This window comes from Lates calcarifer, linkage group LG17 (genome assembly GCF_001640805.2).
Source record: "Lates calcarifer isolate ASB-BC8 linkage group LG17, TLL_Latcal_v3, whole genome shotgun sequence".
NCBI classification, from domain to species: Eukaryota; Metazoa; Chordata; class Actinopteri; family Centropomidae; genus Lates; species Lates calcarifer.
Genome location: NC_066849.1, coordinates 3,199,031 through 3,226,490, shown reverse-complemented (window position 1 = coordinate 3,226,490; position 27,460 = coordinate 3,199,031). Strand labels below are relative to the sequence as shown.

At 41.5% G+C, this 27,460-nt stretch overlaps 1 protein-coding gene across 1 annotated transcript; it reads left to right on the top strand.

Moving 5' to 3' along the window:
- The first annotated feature begins 282 nt into the window (after positions 1-282).
- btbd8 (BTB domain containing 8) lies at positions 283-26,817 on the top strand. The gene is given in 21 exon segments (XM_018669977.2): positions 283-399; positions 935-1,049; positions 1,211-1,330; positions 3,198-3,360; positions 3,362-3,378; positions 5,392-5,516; positions 6,585-6,699; positions 8,351-8,440; positions 9,178-9,258; positions 9,345-9,441; positions 10,544-10,632; positions 11,705-11,807; positions 12,267-12,449; positions 12,532-12,702; positions 16,802-16,931; positions 17,902-17,963; positions 18,620-19,163; positions 19,801-19,888; positions 21,354-21,472; positions 21,563-23,518; positions 25,831-26,817. Coding segments are annotated over 19 exon segments (4,737 nt in total). The 5' UTR covers positions 283-399; positions 935-1,049; positions 1,211-1,226; the 3' UTR covers positions 26,331-26,817.
- The last annotated feature ends 643 nt before the right edge of the window (positions 26,818-27,460 follow it).

The window sequence follows — 27,460 nt, the reverse complement described above, 5'->3', positions numbered from 1 at the left end:
TGATATCAACTGCGTATTGGCCCCGCCACCCTACAACAATGCAGCATGTTATGGGCCATTCTGCGCTGAGCCAGGAACACCACCAGCAGAGGGCGTCAACATATCACTTAACCTTCACGTTTTCAAGAGTAGCCCCGGATACTTGGAGGATTGTCACTGACCCCACCAAATGCGTTTGTGTTGAATGCTTATTATGATATTTGAGCTTAGGAGGAGTTCATGAAGGCAACGTTCAAGTGCAGCGCAGCTCTCCACTTAAACAGCGCATGTGCGGCAGCTTCCGGCCGTTACTACTGGTCCACTCCTTCTCTGTTTTGCAAACCTTGTCCTAGTGGGTGGTGAACAGCGTGCAGCAGTGATGTCAACAACATCGGTCAGTGGGTCAGCCTGTAAATGAAGGTAGTCTATTAATGCCTGTAACCGAGCCTCTTACTAACAGACAATTATCGGCTGCAGTCAATTGTTACAGGTCCGTTTATCACCGGGCTTTCCGGGTTCACAGTTCGGGATGATAGCAACTACTAGCGGCAGCTCATGTTAGCTAGTGCTAGCTTGCTATGCGCGACAGGAAAATGAGAGTGAAAATGTAATTTAGCTTATAGCACAGACCGTGTCCGGCTGAGGAGGAAGCAGATGCGTCTAGCAGCATTAGTGTGTGTTTGTGGCTGAGTGTATTTAATTTAGTATAAGGGCTGCTTGATAATAAATAAAAACTTGTCGTCAAATGGGGAGAAACTGGTTATTCTTTGGTGTTTTCTCCTGGAAGCCAAAGAGGAGCGGTCGTTACCTATTGTCGAAACTAACGCTGCTGTTTTAAATATACGGATAATTAATTTTCTTGGTCGCGTGAACCAATTTGTGACAATTGTGTCATTGCGTCCCATTTTCATTGATTTTGCTTGAAGTGGTAAAACAGCGCCTCTCTTCTTTGCAGTGGCAGGTCAGTGAATGAGATGGTGTCCCTCAGTGCAGTAGAGGTGATCATATGAGGTCACCCAGAAGAGCCTGGTGACGTATGACAAAACAGATAGCATTACAGTAGTATTACGGTACGTTCCAGCCATAAGCTGTGTATGATACATGGCATACTGGCATATTTGTCCCAACGTGTAACTTTTGCAAGCTGTTAGACAACCTGTTTATCTCGTCCTCTGCTCCAAGAGATATGTAACAAATTCACAGGCTGATCTCTATCTTGTCTCTGTCTTAGAAAACCGTAATAAACAATGATCACCACTGAGGCTGCAAGAGAGTTCCAGGCCAAAGAGCGCAGATACAAAGAGCAGCTGAAGAGATGTTTATCATCTGCGTTGTCTGCAGACCTTCACAGGTAAGGCATGTGACAGCAGGCGCTGAGCTGCAGAGGCCTGTGACAAATGTCAATTACAAAGACCCATATCTTGACATTTTCTCCCTGCAGTCAAAGCAATACAGGATTGTTAAATGGAAAAGAAAAAACTCTTGCTGACTCTGTAGCTTCTCAGATGGTCTGCCATCACCCAGTCAGTATCCACTATTGTGAAACTGCTGGTGGTGCTAATTCTCCAGTCAGGTGTCATTAAACCATTGCAGAAGAAAACAACACAATGCAATGATACACTTTAAAAGAGCACTAGTCAAATCTCAAACACTGGAATCAAGTGGAAAACCTGATGGAAACATGATTTGTAATTTGATGTTTATTTCATGCAGATTTACCTGGCAGAGGGGAACAAATCAAATACACTGTTGTTTGTTTGTTTGTTTTGCTTTTGAGCAATATGCATAGAAGATTAAAAGTCAAGATATCTCAGTTTCTTTAGCTTTGATTTTGACCATTCTTTTTAAATCTCTCTCCTTGAGTCCTTCAGCTTTTTGGAAGTATGATACTAAATTGTACTTTTTTACTGCATCTTGAAGTCTTCCTCAGAGGAAGGAGTTTGCCTAAGTATTGTGAAAATTACTTTTAGTTTTAAGTAACTTTTACTACTTCCTATTACCTTTAATTCTATTATTACCTCTACTACTATTTTTACTTAAACAAAGATTTTCCTGTCAAAACCACTCTTTCCAAGGTCAGGAATATACCTTTGCACTCAAGTTTTCTATGCTAATGTGAAAAGAGTACATGCGGTATATAAAATAGCTCTCACCACCTCTTAAACACAGTAAAAACCTATTTTGTAGAATGTAGATACCTCTGCAGTTCTGACTACCTGATCCTGTAGAGTAGATTTAAGGGATGTTAGAACAAGATGCACATACTTTGAGTCTTTCAGCAGCTAGCATAACCTGCAAGGTTATTACCTTGATTACAGGTTTGATGTCACACAGAGATATTTCTCAGCACAGATGCAAGTTAGTGAAATAACCAGCCTTTATTGTCTGTGATGACCTCTCTCTTGTTCACTCCTTTGAAACAAACCGTTATACAGAAAAGATCCACTGTGAAATGCCATTTACCCATATTTGATCAAAAGCAAGTTTACGTCTAGTTTTTTAGATCCATGATGGTAAAAGGAGACAAACCAGATGAGCAAAACGTGTGTGTGATAAAAAGTCACAGAATACCTCCTAGAATCAGCCACACATTTGTTTCATATAAAAGTATAAGATTAGCCAAGGGCGAGGTTTTTCCTCAGATAATCGAGTCAGTGAATTTGGAAAATAAAAGACAGAGCGAAGTGTCAGTATATTTCACTGCTGAGTGGAAGGCACGTGGATTTGAACTGGTCATTGGGTTTGAGTTGACTGGGATGTGAGTCTCCGTGTTGCATTCAGGCACTTCTCATCAGGGGGTCACAGAAATGGACACAGTACCAGCATCTGAACTCATACTGCCCAACTGGCCTTAAGCCGACTGATTTCTGGGTCACCCAGATCAGTCGTTGAGGCAGGACGAGAGATAATGATGGTGAAGAGGAAATGGACTGCCTCAGGACTCTACTTGTGTTATTCTGAAGTGGAAAAATAGGCCATTAGATTAATCTTTGAATCTTACAGACTGTACAGTAGAGGTTGGTTATGGAAGCCTTTCTTTATTTTCTGTTTTCTAGGTTGGCTTTTAAATGTGCATTTAATTTAACTTTTTGCCAAATAGGCTTGATTCAAAGTTTGCTGTGTATTGTTGGTTTGTTTTTTTGTTTGTTTTTTTAATCAATTAATAGAAATGAGTTTTAGGGATCTGTCCCTGATGCAGTGTCATAATGTTTCTCCAGGTTGCTGCAGGAGGAGTTGGAAGCTGATGTTTCTCTGTATGCAGGCTCAGGCTCACTCCGAGCACACCGAGCCGTACTGTTGGCCAGAGCTCCTCATGTCCTTCGGGGACAGACGCACAAAGATCCCGTCATCATTCACCTGCCTGGCTATGAGCTGTCTGCGACTGAAAGATTTCCTCAGGTAGGCAGTTTTAGGATTTAGACAACTTCTGTTTGCCCACTCAGTAGTTTCACATTAGGCTATAAGTCTATATCTGCTTTGCAACAGAGGATGTTAAAAGACATCTTTTATCATTCCCTCTACGTTTTACAGTTTCACTGACAGAGGGCGCCAAGCACAACATCTTTAATCTGCAGAGTTTGCTGGTGTTTGCATGTTTGTTTCAAGGAGCACTGCAAATGCTGCATCTATTAAATAATAAATAACACATCTCATTTTCATGTTAGCATTGAGACACACAATTCAAAAACTCTAGGAGTGTTAATTATCATTTAAGTTTCCAGTGTAGCAACTGCGTAGTTTTTATCAAGGCTGTACAGTGTGGTCTCTTGGAGTGTTTAAGTCTTTGATCCACTGGTTTGTGTGTGTGTCTCATTAGCAATTTATAATTAGCACCAGAAGAAAGAGTCGACCTATTTTGGCAGCACTACCGCTGATTCCAAAAGTTTGTTTTGGAGCTTGTTTTACACTTGGAAATTGCAACATTGCTGGGTTCAGTTATCCAAATTAGAAATAGATCTATGTTGATTCTTTTACCACAGGACATTTCCATTAAATTCATCTTTTTATGAACTCATCATTGCTGCAGCTCTGCTGGAGAACAGCAGCAAGTTAGAAAATCACACCTTGGAGTCACATCACAGGAAGGAGACATACCCAGCTGTACTGCCATTATTTGACACTTAGCATTAGTATCAATTAAATAATCTTATTATGTATATGACACTTTCAAAAAATTAGAGTTCCAGAAGTCAGGTTTTGTACAATCTCATTCATGAGCACAGATTTGAGAAAGTTTCTACATTGAAATAGAAATCTCCAGGTGTCTGCTTCAAACACTTGAAACCTAAATGAAAAAATTACAACCCACATCTGCTTCACATGGTCAGGATGGCCAGGACCTTTGGGTGGTGACCATAATTACGTATTATGCAGTGACTGAAGATCATACTGGTTTAGACCCACTGTTACATCATAAGAGGGAACACACTGAGGAAGTTTGGGCTTGAAGTTAGCATGACTCCAGGGTGTCATCTCAAATTTGACAAAGGTGTCAATATGTTACCAATACCAAAATTGGCTTTGTCATGACAGTAAGCAGGTGGAGAGGGTGATGGGAAATTACACGCAGTGTCCCAGACTTGTCACCCTATGAAGGATAAGTTCATGATTTTTCAAGTTTGTCTCACAGCACTGTCCTTTTAGACTTTGTTACCACTCCTGCAGCACAGAAACACTGTACAGAGAGAGAGATAGAGACATGTTACCTCTGTAACTTTGCAATATCATTTTTGCAGAGTGAGGACTGGTGATTTTGTCTCCCAACTCTTTCAGTGGTATCTCATTAGGACGTGTGGACAAGAAGAATGATTACAGCAGGTTCATGTGAGTTTTGCTTTAAGACAGACTTGAAAAATGTGAACAGATTCTTTAATCCTCAGGCCACCAAGGTGCTAAATTTCATTTCAGTACATGATTTTACAGACACATTTTACTTGGTATATAGTAGTCCTTCCCTGGGCTGGCTCCCCTCAGATGTGCTCTGCGCACAACTGCCTGGGAGGAGACCTCAGACTCACTAGAAGTATTACATCACCCAACTGGCAGCATTTGGGGATTCCACTGTAGTTTCTGGAGCAATCTCCTGGGAGAAAGGATTTTGGAAAAATGGATGAATAGAAAGTGAGCAGCAGTGCATCCTGGCAGAATAAGCCACGGTGCTGCAGCAAATTTCAGAAGTAGTCAGGGTATAAGTCCTGTAATAGGTTGCCTCTGATAGATACACAGAGTAATTCAACAAGTTTTCCAGTCATTTTCTAAAAAGCTTTACTGAGTAAAAACAGGGAATCCTGCATAGTTCAGGCTGGGGCTGGCCACTGTGTCACTGACGTCACAGTGCATCAAACAAGTTTGTAATTTAAATAGTTATGAAAGACCTAGTTTTAATTAACCTTCAGAGTCTCCCCCCTGCAGGCGAGTGTACACAGCAGACCAGAGCATGCGCTCAGCTGAAATAATCCCAGACATGGAGGGCTCTATGCCAGAAAGACCTCTGCCTGTTCCTGACCCGGCAGACCTTCAGAGTTCCACCGACTCAGGTAAACAGATCAACACGTTTTTCCATGGAGGAATTATTCTAGGATATGTTACTGTCCAGCCAACAACCCCCCCACCCCACCCCCCACCTCACATTATGTTATCGTCAGTCATAATCCACTCAAGAGCTAATCGCATTTGGATCATTGTTGCTATTACTGCTAATTGTAGCATGGCCATTCTATGGATAATTGAAGATTTAGCTCTGCTTTAACAAACTGTGTTTCAGTATTTACAGTATTTTACTTGGTGTGTAATGAGTGGTGTAATGGTAGCTGGCTCTGCTTTTTCACACACACTAATACCAATATTCAGTGACAAGAAAAGGATGTGAACCCTGTAGAATGACCTGGTTTTAAAATGACACCTAAGTCACAAGCAGAGACAATCACAGTGTCCTTAAGCTTATAAAACACAAACTATTCTCATCTCTCTTGTTTTACCAAACACACCCTTTGAAACATTCACAGTGGTGGAAAAAGTGGTGGGAGTCAACCCTTTGATTTAATAAGTGGTCAAATCTCCTTTGGCAGCAAAAACCTCAAATAAGAGATTTCTGTGGCTGCAGATCAGACCTGTACAATGTTTCAGGAGGAATTTTGGAACCATTTTGGACTTCTTCAGCTCAGCCATATTCTTAGGATGTCTGGTGTTAATGGCTTTCTTGAGGTTATTCCACAGCGTCTCTATTAGGTTAAGGTTTGGGCTTTGACAGGGCCACTACTAATGGCAGATTCTCTTTGGCTGAAGCAATTCTGTAATAGATTTAGCATTTGTAGACCAATTTGTCTAACTGTGGGCTGATGACTTTCTAAACAGTTTGATTGTTTTGTAACCTCTTCCAGTTTGAATGATGTATTCAATATGGACAGGTACAGTACTATAAATGTGTGTTATTAATTAAAATAGATTGTGTTTGTTCATGATTGTAACTTAGGTGAGGGTCTGACCACTTTTGAAGATAAATCTATATCTAAATACAGATAATTCCAAAGGCTTCACTTGCTTTTTAGATTGAGATAAATGTCCATTTACTCTCCTTTTCTCTCTACATCTCTGTCTCCCTCCAGCTGTTGTTCTTGAGCCAGCCTCAGGTCTCGGAGCTGACTTGCTGGATCTGTACCAAAGGGGAGAGCAGTGTGACATCACCATCCAAGTAGCGGAGCAGGTCTTTTCCTGCCACAGGTGAAAGAGTTTCTGGTTGCATCTCAGCCCCTTGTATCGATACATATGGATTCCAAAAATAGTCTGTTTTATGTTCTCCTAAAAGTGTCATGAGGGGTGGCTGAACTGTTGAGAACATGTTCACTTCAGTACATCACAGCCATATTTACCACATGTAAAACACTACAGAGGTTGCACATCTGCTGTTGAGCAGTGGTGGGTGGTCAATCAGTGATGCAGAGGTAGTAGTAGCAGCTAGTAACCATGGAGACGGGTTTCTCCCAGCTCGTGCTCAGGGGAGCAGCCAGGCAGCGAAAGCTCGTCAGAGAGAAGAAGCTGGGCTATTTTTCGGTTGCTCTGCAGCAGTGATCTATATGACAGCACAGTGTTCGCTGCTGCAGTTCTCATTCAGAGGCTGAACCAGGGCCTCTCCAGCCCATGCTTCTATCTGTTTCAATGAATTGAGATATATTATCCCTTTCACAAAAGATACATGGCTAAAATGAAAGTGTGCAGTGGTTAATGCTAACGCATAGTCATACACATAAAACCCCAGTAACACTAGAATATAGCACAGTAACATAACCTAAAAGAAGGTGCATATTGAATGCTTGGTCTGAAGGCAGCATTTCCAAAGTAAGTTTGTCCTGTAAGTTACTCCAGACACAACAGAAGTGCAGTTTTGCAGTGTTCACACAAGATTCTCGGTGATGCTGAAAAAAATCCCTCTTGATCTGTGTAATAGAGCTGAAAGCTGGTTATTACAGTGATGCATTCATGATCCAAAATTGCAAATAAAACAGAGAGATGAATGGTAGACAGGATCAAGCATATGCATTGAGTCTGACACATGCATGTGCAAGAAGTTACCATAATCCAGGACAGATAAGATGTGGACTGAAGAAGATTTTCCTCTTGCTGCAAAGGTAGAGTACTTCAAATCATGAAAATAAAAACCTTATTTGGGTTTGTTGAAGAAACCTGTTGTTGCTGCTCACAACTTTGAATTGTTCAAGAAACAAATACATCTGCCAGTAGAACTAGGCAATAACTAGGATATAAAATCAATATTGATGATGTAAGATTAATTATTGGTTTACTTGGTTATAATAGTATTGCAGGTTTTTAATTGTAGAGTTTTCAAGTATTTTTGCTTTCTGTAGTTGGTAGGAACTACTATCAGCTGGATATTAATCCACATTTGGATAAATAACATTCACATTTAGTGAGTATTAATGGCAGGCGGATGGAGTATGTGGGAGTCAAAATAGACCACAGTGGTGTTTTTAGTAATAAAGGAACATGTCATCCAGTGCAACAGTGTGGATCATTGATGTACTTTTAATAGTTTTTGGACAACAATGACACTTAGGAATGAGATATATCAGGATGTGTATACAGAAAATACAGATTTTAGGATCAGTTCACTGGTTTTGTTGACAGTTACAAAACATAGATTATCACCAGAGTATCCTTTAATGTAACTTATTAAGTGCTCTAAACACCTTAGTGGCATTGTATTTCCATATCACTTCTCTCTCTCTTCAGAGACTACAGAATACTGCTTGTCACTTCAAAGCCACTTAAGTACACACTGGCCCACCAGATGATGTGAAATATTTAAATAGTGGGTGGATCTGACATGCGACTGCCTTCTTTACTTGGTTTCTAGGGCAATTCTGTGTGCACGGTCTCAGTACTTCCGAGCCATGCTGAGCGGGAGTTGGATGGAGAGCTCCAGACAGTGCATCACTCTGCAAGGGTAAGACCAGTGCATTGGCATCATCTAGCAGCAGGTCACAGGGATCAATACACCAATACACCTCCACTCTGGTCTAACAATTCTGCATTTCATTCCTTAATAATACAGCTGAATTACTGTATATACTTCATTAAATATTCATGGCTTGTAACAGAGGTGGCTTTGTGCAGTATGAGGTTTTGCTCACAATACCATGCTTGATCTCCACATACCGAAACACGCACACACAAGCACCCACTGCCATTGAAAGCTCAAATGGCTCACTCAGATTTCTACCCAACAAGGAGGCACATAAATGTCTTCTCATCCACTGCCTGCTGAAGAGCCCCTGTCACCCCCACTACCACCCGCAGTCTCCCTTCAGAGCGGCAGAGGCGAACAAAAACCTTTTTTTTCCTCCGGGGAGAGACGTGTCTCTTGCCTCAGTTTTACTGATCTGAGGGTAACGGGGGAAGACGAGGCTGTCAGAATGGAGAGCGGCAGTGTTGATGTGCGAGGGGAAACCTGTGAAGTGGCCCTCAGGCTGCAGTCTCGTGGACTGCTGCATGATATATGGGTTTTGTTTACGCCAATTTCAGTTGTGTTTTCAGCCCTAAGAGAAATATATGCAAAGTAGACAGATAAAATTCACTTATACTGTATGCCTGGACTCACAAAGAGACTGTTGTGACTGGTGTCAGTTCTGTATAATAACCTGTCAAATGTGGTTTGTAAAGAGATTGAGTTAACCCTTTCAGCTTAGGTCCAGATGAGATGGAGATCTTGCTCCAGTACATGTACGGTGCCATTGTGGATCTACCCTCTGGAGCCAGTGCCAGGTACTGTGTGTGTGAATAAATGTCCCAAATTATAATACAGGCCCAGAAAACAAACTGACCTGCATTTGGTGTCTCCTGTCCCACAGTCAGGTGGTACTGGCGGCAGACATGTTGGGTTTGGAGGGGCTGAAAGATGTAGTGGAGATGGTTCTGACCCGAGACTACTGCCGCTTCTTCCCCAAGGTCAGCTATGCAGAGGAAAGCTACTGAATGCTTTAAAGAACAGAGTATCATAGGATTATTACATTTCTCTATGTAGTGTATGTGTGTGCAGAGAAGTTTCATATGTGTTGCTATTTTGTTGTGCACAAGTATGATTAAATATTAAGTTATTGTCAGTATTGACAATTACTCAGGATTGTTCTTCCATTTTGAAATTTCAATAAAATTTTAACTTTTGAAATTTACACAACATTTTTCACCTTCATACTGTACTTACGTATTAAAAATCATTTTAAATGTATAAATCTTTACATCAAAATAAGGCTTTTTGCAAATCAGTGTGCGAGCTTTAACCCAAGCTTAAACCATAAATTAAATTAGACTTTGTAATGACATTATGCTGGAACTTGTGTTGCGTGTAGTTGTAGCGGAGTTTATGAAGCAGAAACCAGTTAATGTAATAATTACACAGTCAGCTCCTGGAGTGAACCTGGTTTGTGCAAAGAATTACACATACAAAAAGAATTATAGAATTAGAATTATATAATAACACTTCAGCATTACTGCAGGCTTTCCCCTAAAAGCATATGACATGGACTGTGTCTGTTTTGTAAATACAGCTTGTATTTGCGGCAGAAAGTGTCACATACACATCTGAAAAAATGGCACTAAGAAGCTTTAGTAAATCCGAGCCAAAGTGTCAATATTGCACCAAATCAAACATTTTTAATTCCATCATTATTAGTAATTTAATACTAATCATTTTAGTTGTCAAATATCTGCTGTGTTCAGCGTAGTGGTCTCTCGTAGTCCAGAGTTCAACACAACAGTGAAAGACGTGTAGCAGTACAAGTATCTGAGATCATTGCTGAAAACACCAAGAACAAATCTCTGTTTTCCCTTTTGCTTTACTCTTGTTGATATTGTACTTTGCCTGCACGCCCAGTGTCAATAATTATGTTGTTTCATTCTGCTAAAGGCTTTCTCCCTCATTACCATCTTACAGCACCATGTGCTAGTTAGTATGTCACTTTTCCAGCTCCTGCACTTCACAGATCCCTCAGAAGATCAAATCCCTGTGTGAATTTAAATGCACCTTTTGCTTTTTTCCATGCGTGTCCAGCCGATTGATGGAGTTCAGAGAACAGTTCTAGAGTGCCTGTCCCTCACACATGCCTTAGGTCTTCAAAACCTCCACTTGCTGTGTAAGAGGTGAGTATCTGCACTTAGCACTAGCTGAGCAATTTGCATTTCTACAAATGGCTGCCATTTAACAATAAATATTTGGAAATGTCACTGCATTTAATTAATGACTGCAGAATTTTTATTTTTGTTAAGCTTGACTTTAAAAAGCATAATTCCAACCTGTCGCCCCTTTTGCCACTGTAAGTTATATCAGCATCTTGTTGCTAGGTAACCAGCCTGTGGGCGTACTGTGTTATTAAGTGGCCATGGGTTAGGGTTATGATGCAGATTGCTTTAATGTGATTCAAAACACTCTTCTTTTGAGTAAAAAGACGAGAAAGGCAAAAGATTTTATAGAAGGTATTATTTTTCACTTCTTTTGCTTGACAGAAGAGCTGCATTTAAATTAATATGTCATTTTTCAAGGTTAAGGTGTCTACACAGACTGCTGGTTAATAGAAGTTTCATAGACAGTAGTATGCATTGCATTGCATTAAGAGGCTTGTTTGTCCATTTGGATCAGATTTAATTAGAAATCTGTAAGCTGAACATGTTTTTATATTTTAATGTGCTACGTTTATATATACACTTTTCATCATGTTCCTTTATATTTGTGTGCACACAAAATTTTTCACTTTGAGTTTTCCTGTAGCTGATACTACTGCCAGCTAACTCTTGCACACTGCAGTGAGCAGGCAAGAATGTGAATGTAGGTCAGGGGGATAGGATGTGTTGAGCAAGGCTGTAAGCTTGCTCTGATTTGAAGTGGGGTGTGAGTGGGTGTGGGGATGTGGTCTTGCTGTGTTGTCTCTGCTGAGTCTGATGAGTCACGCGAGTATGACAGTGAACCGCGATGCGCTGCTGTGTGCAGTGGTGCGTTACTGACCTTCTCATCCTTACTCATTCTGTTGTTCCCTCAAGCAAACCTCTGCTGACCACTGCTTGGAGCCTCAGAGCCTGAGACTCCTCAAGGTTAGATTGCAGAGAGGTAGAAAAGGTCACCAGGATTTTGAGTCAGGATTCTGACTCTGACTGGCCAAAATGGTCAAATTTCCCCAGAAACTGAACTGTCCAGTTACTCTATGATGTGTATTTTCAGGTGGGTTGCTGAGCATTTTGTGAAGACCTGGTGTGAGAGAAACTTTTCCCTCTTGTCCGCTGAGCTCCACAGAGTCTGTCTAAGTGCTGTAACTGAAAGCATGGTGAGTTTTTCCCCTGCCGTACTGTATTCATGTAATTGTACAAATACTGCAGTGTTTTTCCACAGGAAGGAAATTCAAACATGATCTATCAAGATGACCTTTATTAAATTCTCAGTTATTAAAGACAGGCTAATTTAGGAAGATGATGTGGATGCAGACAGATGGGGAGTGATCCAGGCTTGTAATTGATAATTGAGTCTTGAGTCTGTCTTTCATCGCTACAAAAGAGGTGGTGTGCATTCTGTGAGTAAAGCAAGACAAATGTACTATTGTTTTCTCTTGGCAAGTGCTGAGGTTCAGAGCTGGCCAAGAACTGTTAAACAATTTGGGGATTCCCTCCACTGATCAGCGGGTCCAGGGCAGGAGTAACAGTGTGATTCATGAAGGATTCTGTTCATTTGACTCTATTTTGTGTCCTCACGTAGAGAGTTTCTTTAGCTAATAGAGGTTTCCATTCAGACTGTGCAGAATGCAGTAACCATGCTCTGTGGCACGGAGCAGTTGATTGGCAGTCTCCCAGAAGTTAAGTGGGCTCAACAGGTGAGGAGTCTCGCAACAGAGTTACAGGAGGAGAGCCTGCGTGTCATTGTCCAGCACCTTCCTAGAGTCATCCGAACTCAGGCCTTCCAGGACCTTCGCAGGGTAAGATGGTGCTGCTGACACGCTAATGCATTCTCCTTCAGCATAAGTTTCTATGGTTTCTCAGTGTTTGACTCCATTGCAGAGGGAAGAGTTTACCCGAGAGCCCACACTGTTGAAGAAGCTGTGTTCATCCATCAGGGAAGGTGTGACTGTGGACAACTGCTGTGATCTTTTTACTGCTGTGAACTCCCTGTGTGGAGATGACATGGAGGACGACTCTCTCCTGGAGCAGAGAGGGCAAAAACAAGAGGAGGTGAAATGAAGCAGATTCTCTTTCCTGACTCTTTTGTCTTTGTCTCTTCAGTAGACGTCATACTGTGACCATGAAGCTGTGTCACACCTCATCTAGTGTAGTGTAGTTAAAAGTAAGATTTCCCATTGAGTCCAGTTTATTTAGGCTACACAGAATAAGTCATTCTGTAGTGTAGTACAACATGACAATTTTGACCTGCCAGTCAGTGTGACTTATGATTTTTTTTTTTTTTCTTTGGTCTCGACCAAGTGAACTGAATTACAGGTACGAATACAGCTTTGACCTCCTCTTTGAAATGTTTGGCCTTTTTCCTAATTACTTTACTTCATTCTGGATGCAGGGTATCATACAGCTTTGGATGAGCAAACGCCTCAGTTACTTGGCTTTTCAGGCCAAAGCAAGGACGTTGGGGTAAATATATGTTTAAGGTTGGTCTGAATGGGACAGCATGCATTGTGTAGCCTGGCTTTGCAACATGGTTTCCTAACCAGGGTGTGATGTGGATCTGATGCTGCTTAGCTTTCAGTTGAAAGGGTGGAATAAGGTTTCTGAAATTACTATTGCATTGCTATAGTGTGACTGAAACACTATAATAAATGGAATAATGGTGACTTTTAGCCCTCTTAGCAGATACAATCAACTGTTGGATGTTGACTCCAAGTTGCTGAGTTGAGCAAATTAAGAAATATACCACTTTGGCACATTGTCAGCCATGTGAAATTTACTTACAAACTTTCACATACAACTGTCAAAAACAGAATTAGTGTTATTAGTGCATCCTTCAGCTCATCCACTCTAAGCTGTACATTAAACAGCCTCTTGCTCCTGTCTAAGAACACATGACACACAATGGTTCAAAACATTTAGCCACCCTGTGGGCCAGTGAGCACAAAGAACATCTCTCCTTTCATCAAAGTTTGACTTGTAGCAGTTATTATTGTTCAGACTTAGAAAAGGAGGTCTTATAGAAATGTAATTTTTAAGTGCCAGGTCACTGTGCCAAGGTTCCTCCAACTCCAATTTTCAATTTAGATATCATTCAATTTAATTCAGTTTTATTTATATAGCACCAAATCACAACAAAAGTAATCTCAAGGCACTTTTCATATAGAGCAGAAACCTCGAGCAGAACCGGACTCAGGGTGGGCGGCCATCTGCCTGTTGATAATACAGTAGTAGTAATGATAATAGTAATAATTAAAGTATTAACTGCTAACGTAGCAATAAAACTAGAAGCAGTACTAGTAATTTCTAATTGTAGCAGTAGGTGTTGAGTGGAGTTGTAGGAGCAGCAGGAGACTTGTCATCACAGATCAGACTCTACAGCTCCAGAGGCAGAAATACCTGCAGAAAGAGACAGAAGAGGAGAGAGAGACGGAAGAGCACAATACTACAGGAAAGGGAAGATACTGAGTTAGTGACATGTATTTATGGGATATGAATCCATACTGAGAGAGAGAGAGAGAGGAGAGAGAGAAGCTCAGTGCATCATGGGAGATCTCCCAGCAGTCTAGGCCTATAGCAGCATAACTGAGGGATAGTTCAAGCCTGAGCCAACCCTAACTATAAGCTTTGATCAAAGAGGAAAGTTTTAAGCCGACTCTTAAAGATACAGAGGGTGTCTGCCTCCCAGACCCAAACTGGGAGAAGGTCCACAGTAGAGGAGCCTGATAACTGAAGGCTCTGCCTCCCATTCTACTCCTGGAAACTCTGGGAACCACCAGTAAACCAGCATTCTGGGAGCGCAGAGACCTAGTGGGATTGTAGGGGACTATGAGATCTTTGAGGTGTGACGGTGTCTGACCATTGAGGGCTTTGTAATTGAGGAGGAGGATTTTGAATTCTACTCTGGATTTGACTGGGAGTCAATGTAGAGAAGCTAGCACAGGAGAAATATGATCTCTTTTCCTAGTTCCTGTCAGTAATCATGCTGCAGCATTTTGAATCAGCTACAGAGTCTTTAGAGACTTGTTGGGGCAGCCTGATAATAATGAATTACAGTAGTCCAGCCTGGAAGTAACAAATGCATGGACTAGTTTTTCAGCATCCTTTTGAGACAGAAAATGTCTAGTTTTGGCGATATTACACAGGTGAAAGAAGCCAGTCCTAGAAGTTTGTTTTATATGTGAGCTAAAGGACATATCCTGATCAAAGATAGAACAAAGATTCTTTACAGTGGAGCTAGGAGCCAGGGCAATGCTGTCTAATGTAACTACATCATTAGAGAATTTATTTCTGATGTGTTCAGGACCGATTACAATGACTTCAGTTTTATCTGAGTTCAGTAGTAAAAAAATGCTTGTCATCCAAGTTTTAATGTCCTTAAGACAAGCCTGGAGTTTGGCTAGCTGATCGGTTTCATCAGGTTCCATTGACAGATAAAGCTGTGTATCATCTGCATAACAATGGACATTTATGGAGTGTTTCCTGATAATATTGCCCAAGGGAAGCATATACAGAGTGAAGAGGATTGGTCCAAGCACTGACCCTTGTGGAACTCCATGTCTAACTTTTGTGTACATGGAGGAGTAGTTAACATGTACAAACTGAAGCCTATCAGATAGATAGGACTTAAACCAGTTTAGTGCAGTTCCTTTAATACCAATAAAGTGCTACAGTCTCTGTAAAAGGATGTGATGGTCAATTGTATCAAAAGCAGCACTGAGATCTAACAAGACAAGTACAGAAACAAGTCCGTTGTCTGATGCGATCAGGAGGTCGTTCGTAACTTTTACAAGTGCTGTCTCTGTGCTGTGATACAGCCTAAATCCTGACTGAAAATCCTCAAATAAACTATTATCCTGTAGAAAGTTGGACAACTGTTTTGCAACTGCTTTCTTTGGGATTTTGGAAAGAAAAGGGAGGTTAGATATAGGTCTGTAATTGGCTAATATGTCTGGATCTAGAGTGGGCCTTTTTTAGAAGATGTTTGATTACAGCTACTTTGTATGACTTGTGATATGTCTTTTTCTTACTGTCAACAAACCCCATACCATCGATCTTACAAAAAAGTATTGTCTAAGTGAACAAAAGCTGATGCAACTTATTGTTCTGTGCTCTGGACCTCCATTGTTGATACAAAATTAAAAATTATGCATCAACAATGGAGAAAAATTAAAACACATCAGTGAGCCATACCATCGCACTGGTTGACATGTCATTTCATTATGATGAACATGGGCACTGTAGTGTAATTTAAGTTTATCCTTGCCGTAAATGCTTACTAGCACCTAATTTATGTCTGAAAAATCCAGCCAGCTAATGAGCCATTTTTGAAAAGCCTTTTTAAAAAATTGAAGTGACATTTTTAAAGATTTTAAATCTTTGGAGGCATCTAGGCTGGAAAAATGAGAGTAGTATTGAGATACAGAACTAGCACAACAGCCTTATTCTTACAATAGCAGCACAATCTGAGTGAATTCAGACTGACTTGATACATCAAGAAATATTGAAATGGTGATATAAAGTAGTTCACTATGTTTTAAATTGTACAGTTAAAATCTTGCTCGCAATCTAAGCTATGCACAAGATTGGTGGTGAAAAAAGTCTGATCAGTCAGTATTTTGTAAAACAATTAAAAGAATACAGACTAATAAAATCTACTGTGTGAGCAGGCAGGTTAAGCTTGTGAACTGTCTTCCAGGGGAAAGTGACCTGGCTGCACAAGTTAAAGCGCATAACCTCTGTAAATACTGTACAGCATGGAAGAATGGATTAGGCTGAGGGAGACTGTGACGTGTGCCAACGGCCTTCACTAATCTGGCTGTGTATCTACTGGTGAGGGGTGTGTTGTGGTTAGTGCGGCGGAGGAGTAGCTCCTCCCAACCTTCCAGCCCTGTTTTTATAATCAGGCGTGGAAACAGGAGTATGGGCATCAGCCGCTGACATCACTGATTTCACTCAAGGGAGCTCAAGCGGGTTCTGCAACAGCGACAGAGGGGGAGGGAGGGACAGAGAAAGGGAGAGAGGGATGGAGGAGGGAGGGGTATTTGTTGCCATGGTGAAAGGTTCTTCAAGCAGCTGCTGATTCGCTTGTGCTGTAGCGCACCCCTTTCCATTCTTCTCCTCTCCCTCTCTCTCTCCTCTGTGTTACCGCCAGCCGTTCAGGCAGGAGATTTGTACGCTACGTGGTCGGCTGTGGACCTTCCTGCTTCAGACCTTTTACGCAGTTCGCCACACGCAGGGATGGGAAACTCTGTCACCCAAACACAGAGAGAGGATACTGGCGGGTAAGAAAAGATACTTGTTAGCTCTTTTTTTCTCCAGTCACATACACACACACACACACACATACATGATACTCACACTGCAGTGTGGATGTGAGGTTTTTCCTTTCCCTCCCTTACCCAGCCTAGCGCTGAAGCCATGACACTGCATCAGTAGAGATGAACTGAACCCCTAGGAGCATATGCTGTTGGCTGATTTAATACTTAATGGCTTCATTCTAAACAGCTGCCTGGCCACTACCAACCTATTCATTGTTTGTGCAGAGCTGTTCTTATGCATTTCTGCTTTATTTCTGAGCTACCTTTTCAACTGTCTGGGGCTAACATGGTAAATACTCTGTGGTAAATGCGCCATGCTTGTTTTTAATGGGTGGAAGTAAGAGGCTTGATTCCTGTCTTTGTGGATGTGCATGATTAGAAGCATGTATAAATACTAATAATATGCTGCTTCTTCATTGTTGAACTAGTAATGTGCTGAAATGCACTGCATGAATAATTTATTCAGCAGGTATCAGTGTGTGCCTATTACTGGTACATTTCTTGGCAGTGTAATCAGATTGTCAGGTCTTACATGCAAACATACACATGCACTTTTGAAAATGGAGGAAATTTCACTGTATTTGTTTTCATTGGTTAAATACAATAAATAGTTAGGTTCTTATATATGAAGCATAGAAATGGCAGCGCTTTGTTTGAAATTGTGCTTACCAGACATGCCTGACTAATCAATCCATTGATTCAATGTTTGTGTCCTTATGGTCCAAGCGTAAACCCAGGGTGTGGAAATGGGAATTTGTGAATGAAAGAAATGGCTCCTTTAGCTCAGATAATGAAGGACCTAAGCAGTGTCTTGGGAAAAAATGGTACAGCCTTTTTCATCTGTGTTATGCTTGGATTTGAATAATCTGTTTTGCAGGCAAGATACTAACTGACTTACTGGTGATTCCATCTTGCTTTTATTCTGTTTTTACAGATGCTATTGATAAAGGGGACAATAGAAGACTTGGTAAAAAGCCAGTATTCACTAGCTCACAGGTAATATTATTATTATTCAGCACAGTTTTTGATTTAAAGTTTTATTTTTGGAACAAATGTGAGAAAGCATTACACTTTATTTGTTTTCCAGAACTTAGATTTTTACCTCAGAGAAATCCATTTGAGTTTGTGTAATCCCTGCAGGTGATTATAGTTCATGGCCATCAAGTGCCACATGTCATAAATGCCCCACCCTCACAGTAAAGAGATATAGCATGAAATGAGCAGCAGGGCCTCTCTCAACAGATGTATAGCTGAGATAAGCCTGCCTGAAGTGATCCAGATAGGGATTGCCAAGATGTGAAGCATGAGTGGCTGAGAGCAGTGGAGCTGCTGCAGGTCTCTCCGGAAGTGGTTTAATGGAACAGGAGAACAGGAGCTTTGCCTCTGTTAAGGCTTTTTGTGCTGAATCCCTGAACCTCTGAGATTAAATTCACAGATGTAATTGTTCTTGTTCTTTAACATCTGCTGAAAGAACAGAGAGCAAGAGATCAGCTGTTAGACAAGTAAAGGAAAAAAAAACATTCTTCAGGTGATAGACAGCATTTTTTTCTGGTAGTAAGAATGCTCCAGTGGTAAACTGTTTTAATGTCCCCGTCCCCTGGTTATGTGCCAGTTAATATAGTTATGTGACTTTATGTTTGTTTTTCTTGCAGCAAAGGGCTGTAAAATGCCCTTCATCTGCACCTGAGAGTCCTCCTGTGCAAAGGAGCCACAGGGCGTCCGAATACACAGCTTCTTTCTCCCGTAGTGCTGCATCAGCCATGAAGTCTGATGGACTGGGGACAGCTAACAAACCAGGAGATGGTCACACATCCAAGGCAAAGAATGTGAAGAAGCCCGGCGATCGGAGCGTAGCAGCAAAAGGAAAAACAGCATCAGCTGGTACACCAGTTGTCAATGGCACGGCAACTGCAGGAGCCAGACGTGATGTAGCCAGTGCCAACGGCCCCAGAAGCTCTCATGGGGCTAAGGAGCAAGAAAAGAAGCCAAACCCAGGTGCAAGGCCTAAAACCTCTCCCCCAAGCTGCACAACTGCAAGCCAAACAGCAGTAATGAAGGCTCAGAAGAGCTCAGCAGGAAAGGCTGACAGCACTGCTGGCACCGCCCAAACACAGCCCATCGCTACAACCACATCAGGCAGCACCTCGCCAGAGAATGGTGCCAGCAGCCCTCGCAACGACACCCACTCTGTTCCAGGTTTACAGTCTTTATTGACTTCTTAACATTTCATCACTGTGACTGACACCAATTACAATGTAGTACATCACTGCAGCCAAGCTGAAGTATCAGCAAGCTTCAGGAGTAATAGTGTAGTTGAAATACGATAGGACCTGCAGACTAATTAGTATGATGAATGCTGTGTGATGGCCAAGAGGCATTTTTGGAAGACAAGGACAGTGTCATGTATGAATGTTGATTTGTCAGGAAACAAAGCACATGAGACTGTCCTTTGGCAGCCTGCTGACATCAGACTAACAGCAGGGGTCAAAGCTCTATACAGCTGTCACACAGGGGGTTGTGACTGATCACTTTCAACTGTAGTGGTAAGGTTGGTTTAGGGGACGTGGAGTAATCCCATCTCATACCAGTGTTCAAGGCTTAAGTGGGCCTCAGCTGTCTGTCCTGCTGGGACCAGTGCAGCATGCATCCCTTTACCCCACCCTCAAAGTGACTAGCTAAACATCTGTGATGTGAGCTCATACACAGTGCATTATGTGCGCCTGCTATGCTGAAGAATATTTGGTTTCTTCCTCAGTAAATCAAGTGTTATATGTATGGAAGTGAAGCGTAGTCTTGTCTGATTGTTCTCAGTTGTACATGTTCTGCATTTCAGGTGCAAAGCCCAAACACCAGGCTAAGGCAGTGAACAAATCCCCACTGACAAAACCTCCTCAGAAATCTGATACGACAAAGACCAACAGGTGAGCTTTACTCCTAGCATCACGGTGCTTAAAGTATGATCAGTCATTGTTTCTTTTGTGTTCAATGAAACACAAAGTGTAACATTTAAAGGCTCTCTAATTCCCCTTGGACTTGCCATTCTAAGTCCTTAAAAAATGTCACTCGAGTCAAAACATAACTCCCAAAATTGGAATTTATTTCTTAAGTTTAGGGAGTAACTCAACAATCCAGCAAACATTTTGGTTGATGATAAGGTCCTGTACACATACCAATGTTAACAAAAATACTGAAGATGTTACAGAAGGACAAAAATGATTGAGTAACCCAAAGAATTATCCTGAAAATCCAAATCCTGAAGAATAGCTGATCAGTTCCTGTTATCTGGAGAGATTGTCAAAAATACTTTACTCCTGGCCATAATACAATCACCTACATGGAAATAAGCTATACGCTTATTTAATATATGTATTCAGGTCTTGGGAAATTAAACAAACATACATAAGACTGTATGTTCAGTAATGTAGCTGTAGGAAAAATAAGCGGTATGTTGCTGTTCAGTATCACCTGGTTGTTTTTAGGCCACATGTGTCTGTCAGGGGGATGAAAGCAGCTCTGTAGCATTTTCTGACAAGCCTCTTATCTGTCCTTCAAAGATGTTAAAAATATCCATTTTACAAACAGCATCAGCCAAACTCCATCTGTCCTGGGAGCACATTAATATTTACTCAACTCCCTGGAAAGCAACCACGCAAGTTAGCCAATAAATAGCTGATAGCCTCATAAAACAGATCTCTGTTGCATCTTTTGAGTGGATTTTTTTGTAAAGAAACAGACAGTACAGGTAACTGTTCATCCACACAGTATCCAGATTTTATTTTTCTACATTGTGTGCTCTAGTTAAGTTAGTTGTATAATTAAGTCAGAAAAAAATTAGGTGCCCTGGAAGAGAGGTTAGCATTGAACTCCCCTCTAACCTAAATTTAGGTGATGTGGCTAGTCATTTGTACAATGTGTATTTTTTAAACATGACCTGTAATATTGCCAAGTATAATGTCTAAGTTAGATTCAATAAAACTGGACTTGTAAACTCGCTCAAAATTGTCAAATGATGAAGAGATTTCAAAATCCATTGACCTCATGCAACAACAAATCTCAAAGTGTAAAACTGTGGTCTCTGAAGTCAGATTTTCTTAAAGACCAGAGAAGAGAATCCTTCACAAGGACACTAGTGTCAACTTGAAATATTTTGCATTGATAATCAGCTCATGTCTGAGACGCTTGTCCTAGACAAAATGGGAGAAAAAACTTTGCTGCCACCCGCTGGTGCTAAATATGAATTCATGATAACAGTCCCTACAGCTCTTCTCATTAATATTTTTGTAATGATGTGAGCCAGAGGTGTTCAGTAATTGGGATATTGTGATGAAAACATTTGTGGTCACCTTGTTGTTTTATTGCTTTGCCTGTGTGTCTCGCCAATCACAGCCCTACCAATAAGTCAAGTGTGAAAGAAGGTGGCAAAGTCAAAACTGGTGCAGCTGAGAAAGCTACTGCACTTACAGCAGCAAGAACAGACACCAAAGGAAGAAGCACACCAGATCATGGTGAGATGTTCAAATTCTGTTAAATTCAAATGTCTGTGAATGTACTCTGGAAGAGTCTTAATTTTATGTTTTGTTCTATCTTTGATTTAGTCTCCAAGCATGGATCCTCCATGAAAAAGCCAGCTTCACCCAGGAAAGAGGACAGTAAGGATGGGTTGAAATCCTCAACAGCACACAAGACAGGCAGCGAAACTCCTAAAAAGAAGACCACTAAACCTGTTTCAGCTACTGGACCATCAACTAAAACCAGCGCTAAATCAGCAAAAGCCTCTTCAGTCCCCCCCAAACAGTCATCAGCTGTAGCTCCCAAGTCTGGACCAAAGCAGAAAAGTACAACTGAATCATCTACTGAGAAAGCGTCACCAAAATCTGGAGGAGCTTCCAAAACCTCAGCTGCTGTTGCCACCAAGAAATCAGGAACTAAAGGAAAAGAGGCAGTGAATGGTAAAAATTCAGACTGTAAACCTGAGCTTGGTCCTTCTGAAATCACTGGTCATGTTGCAGAGCATAAAGATAGTAAGGAGATAGTGCCCTCTGATCAGCCTGCAGAACGCAGTACACAGTCAACAAGCCAGGGTGGAGGGGATTTACTCTGCCTTCAACTGGACTCAAGTCTCCAGAAGGCTGAAGTACAGTCAGGAAACGCTAACGGTGGACGAGATGAGACCAGTGTTACACCAGCAGCTAACAGCATCCCGCACATTAAACCTGCTGATGCAGATGCTTGCAGACAGACCGATGGGAGTAAAGTGAAACAATCTCCAAGTGGTGTCATCCCCGCTCACATCAGTGGAGGGCAAGTTCACGAGGTCAGCTCCCCAAATTCCCAGAGAGACACTGCACCTCCCATAGACACCCCCTGCAGCATGGGAAGCACTCACACCCCCTTAGAGGACTCCTGGAGCGGCATCCACCACCAGGTCAGCCCAGAGTCTGAGACCGGCAGCACACACACCACTTCCTCTGATGACATCAAGCCCCGCTCAGAGGACTACGACGCAGGAGGCTCACAAGACGACGACTGCTCCAACGACCGAGGTGTCTCCAAGTGCGGCACCATGCGCTGCCATGACTTCTTGGGCCGCAGTAGTAGTGACACGAGCACCCCGGAAGAGTTAAAGATGTACGAGGGCGGGGCTGGGTTGAGAGTGGAGGTGCGGCTGCGTGGGAGAGAGGCAGAGACTACCAGCGAGGAGGAGGGAGTGAGACGACGCCCTCGTTCGTGGTTGCAGAGAGATGAGATTCATGTAGAGGAGGAACACTCGGAGATCGAGGCCACCGTGACTGTAAAAAGTGTCCCTGACCACCAGCTCTTCTCCTCTGAGGAGGAAGAGGAAGATGATAACGAAGAGGAGACAGAAGATGAGAGGTCGGAGGTTGAGGTGATCCGAGGCCAGGCTCCGCTGCCACCCACTGAGCCCTCACCGCACTTTCAGGGGATCATCAACCTGGCTTTCGATGACGATGGTGTGGACCAGGAGAATGACCAGCCTGACTACCAGTCAACTTCTAACTTCCGTCGGTCGGTGTTGCTCTCTGTTGATGAATGTGAGGAGTTGGGCTCAGAGGAGGGTGGCGTCCAAACTCCACCTCAACAGCCTGACGATGCGGTGACTCCCTGCGATGTTTTTGAGTCAGACTCCACAGTTATTCAGTCCAACTGTGTCCCTTCCAGTGACCAGCAGAACCACCTGCCGAGCCATCTTGAAAATACAGGTATGAAGCACAAGAAACACGAGGAGGAACAGGAAGAAAAATCCTCAGTATTCCTTACAGAGATCCAAGAACCTGTGCGGGAGGAGAGTAATCACATCCAGGTGGACGGCATGAAGTCCAGTGTCCTTACCGTGGACTCAGACACTAAAGACCTCCCTCCCCAGGAGCGCCCATGCCACCTGGATCTGCGGCACACCGAACAATACAACGGAGGGCCGCGCAAAAATCACACCAATCCCTCAGAAAGCAAGAAAGCTGAATTACATCTTGACTTAAATGAGCCTCAGCTGACAGGGGACTCTCCTGTATATGCTGCACAATCTCCAGCAGGTAATGTATGATCTACGGATCCTTCCTAGACCCCAAATCCAAACCCAAACCCATCTTATCTCCCCAAACTCCATCAGTGAAGGTATAGCTTATCCCTGCAAGATTCATTCTCTGCTCTGATTCCTAGACCTTATCTACATCCAAAATATACCCCCATCCCTCCTTCAGAAAAAAAGGATATTATTGAACACACTAGTTTAGTAACTAGTTATAAATACAAGTTCAAATTCAAATGAAATCAGTGGTCATCATTTTTTCATGACTGAAGGCTTGCTCTCATCTCCACCCATGGATTGTGTAGCTGTTGTAAATTTGAATTTGCAAAGTCAATATCCTTTTAAAGATGGAGATTGGCCTCATCAAAACACTTAACCTAAACTGTACATTTTAAACAACTGAACTACCTTTAGTCAGAGGCATTTAGGCCTTGGTAACTCAGTTTACATTGAAAAAAAAGGGGAAAGCAGTGTATATTTCACTAAGACTGATCATAGAATTGTATTTGTCCAAAAGAATCTGCCTTGTGACAAGGCGTGTGACATAGTTACACCAATGCACTTTTATGTACATACAAATAAGATTTTTGGATTATTTTTGTCATTTCTTTTATGCAGTGGAGCAGTCAGGCCTTTTTAAGCCATAGATCATTTGACATAGTTGAAGGTACTATAATATATACAATTTTAACATCAGCATATCATTACCAAATTAATAGTGACTTGTTTCTGTAATTACTATTACAGTTAGACCAGCCATGAGATCATTTTTCGCCATAGTGATATTGATTGAAGTTTGTGCTTCTTAAAATGTATTTCCCAGAAATCCCATCACATCTTGTTTTAGAGGATGCTGTTAGACTATGCCTTGTGTTCCTTTTTCTTTTACTTTATTGTAAACGATAAATGTGTTCAGCTTTTCATTCGCTGCACCACTGCAGTTTTGAGAAACACAAACTTCTTTGCTCCATAAGCTTGTCTTTTGTGCCATAAGCACAAACTAATCTTGACCTTGTGGTTCACATTGTTAAATGGACACTGCTTGGCTTCTCAGTGATGGTCTTGTTGTTTACAGTAATTATATTAACATCTCAAAATTAATTTTAAAGGATGTGTTTACGTTAAAACACTATATGTAGCACCTTTAAAAAATTGTGTTAAGATGAATTACCATGAAGTAATGATTTTTTCAAATTTCTGGAAACTGACTACATGACATAAAGGTCAAATACAAAATGTCTGTGTAAGATAGACTACACTAAACTGCCACTGCTTGTCAGAAAAGTGTGTTATACTTGGAAACTTTTCCCTTGCATCTCCTCGTTGTTTTTCTTTTTCTATTTGAGAATGTACCTGTTCCTGATTTTTGTTTTGTTTTTGTTTTTGCACTGCACACATGCATGCTATTAAAATTAATTTGTCATTCTCCTATGCCATCCATTATTTTTGTGTTTGTTTTTTTTTTCTCCATTTTCCCATTACCTTTGTCATACCCAGTAGACTTGTGTCTAGATACATGTATGTCCACCTTTAAAGAAAACTATGTTTCATTGTCTATAAGCTTCTGTTCAGTAGGCTTTGTGTAGTGTCAGTAGCCTCCTATGTACAGTATGTGATGTGTCCTCAGAGCAGCTGTCATGGTTCTGCCGTGTCTCTCTTTTTTCACTATCATAAACAGGAAAAGAAAACCCGCTGCACCGTCACTAAGGGTCTATCCTGATGCAAACATGTAAATTATTTTGTTTTCAGCATCAAACAGCGATCACTTACTTCATCCTCTGCCATTTTGAAATCACTGAAAATAGAAAATTCAAATAATGTCAAATGTGATAATATTTAAGTTGATTGGGTCGACCCTTTCAAAGACGTGCATGTAAATCTCAAAACATACCACTGTTACATAAAGACAAATGCAGAGTTCACTGGTGCTGGCAGTGCATGGCTTACTTTGTTTGAACAGGTGGATAAAGAGATGCATTCAGAAAAGCATTCCTCTGTGCAATTACCTTTAAGGCAACTGTCCACCCTTGACATCCATATTTGAAGTGGTTGGTGAATTTTCAAATTAATATTCATATTGGTTTCACTATTTAACTGACCATAATGTGACCAATTCACTGCTTCCCCACTGTGCTGTCCTCACCTGACTTCACTATGGAATATATTTTAAAGGACACAGTTGCAGTAAGGGTAAACTTTCAGTAATCAGTGTTTTATTGTAGTAGGCAGTAACTAGTCTAAAGTGAAATGATGAAAAAAAGAACTGTGGAGGAGTGAATCAGTTTGTCATTTTGCAGTATTGTCAATTGTTTTTAGGGGACAATGGTTGTGACAGATTGGATCAAACCTGCAAACATGACCGCCGACCATCCAAAGCCCTCTCTCCCATTTACGAGATGGATGTGGGAGAAGCCTTTGAGCACTGCTCGGACAAGGACAGGAATGTTAAACTGCAAGCAGAGGAAGAAAAGCTAAGAGGGGATGATGACAAAAGCAGTTACTTTGCAGAGCGGGACTGGAGCCTGCTCAGGCAGCTCCTCTCAGACCACGAGTCCAATCTGGGCATCATAAACCCTGTGCCTGAGGAGCTCAACCTGGCCCAGTACCTTATCAAGCAGACGCTGTCCCTGTCACGCGACTGCCTGGACTCGCAGGCTTTCCTGTCCCCGGAGAAGGAGACCTTCAAACGCTGGGCGGAGCTCATCTCGCCCATGGAGGACTCCTCCACCAGCATCACTGTGACTAGCTTCTCCCCAGAAGACGCTGCATCTCCACAGGGGGAGTGGACCATTGTGGAACTGGAAACACATCACTGACTGCACAGAGGAGAGCCTACTGGACAGTTGACGCCGTCTCTTTGAACTTTCAACGTCTTGACATCAACTTTGTCTTAATTTATTATAATTTACAATCCTGTTCTGTCTCTCGTTATGACATGTCTTTGTCCTGGACTGTGCAGAACGCTGGACTTTGCAGCAGCTTATTTGCATTTCCCATCATGCCGTCAGTGGACTGTTTCTTGATGGGCTGTTATGCATGCTGACATTTTTGTATGTTTGACTGTTTAATTGATGTTGCTTCAAAAGCTCTAGAAAAGAATGAGTAAAACAAAAAAATTATCTCTTTCTCATCTCAGTCTTCTGATAATAGGGTTGACTGACGTTTCTTAAAGAAAAATAATATTGGCCTGATGGCTTGCATTTAGTGTGATATTGAAAATAAAGGTTTGTGTTTCTGAAAAAATGAGAAGTGTTCCTCACTGTCCTGTCATTGAGGATTATTTGTTTGAGTCACAAACAGTGATTTGGGTTCAGCTTCACTCTTTTTTGTACTTGAACCAGTTTTACCTTTTTGCTTTTTTTATACAATGCACACAATAAGACCCTTACTCAGCAGGAAGAGCATAGGTGTAATTAATAATATTAATTGATTCTGATATTTACTCACTTGTTTGGCTTGCAGGAGTGGAGCCTTTGTTAATGTTGCCAAACATAACTAACATCTGTCCAATATATAGATGTCTGTATAGTCAAGCTTATCTTAACCATTTATAGCACTGTCTCTTTTCTGTATTCCCAAAATGCTACATTCACTTCAGCTCCCCATTTGATTCATCACATGTCAAATATTACAATGTGTATAAAAGTAAATATTTATAAATAGGAGGGTGGGAGGGTTTAGGTGTAGCTTGGTTGAGGGCACAGTATACAGACCCTTGAAAAAACTAACAACAACGTGAAATAAAATATCACCAAATGCACTTAAGGCAATCAAACTAAAAGTAAGTTTTACAGTAAAATGACCTTAATTACATTATTATAGTATATTACATTAATATATTTTAATACTGATGCATTTATGTGCAAGTATCATTTTACTGCTGTAGCTGCAAGTTGAAGCTAGTTTAACTACTTTATACACAGTGAATAATAACTTTTCACACTTA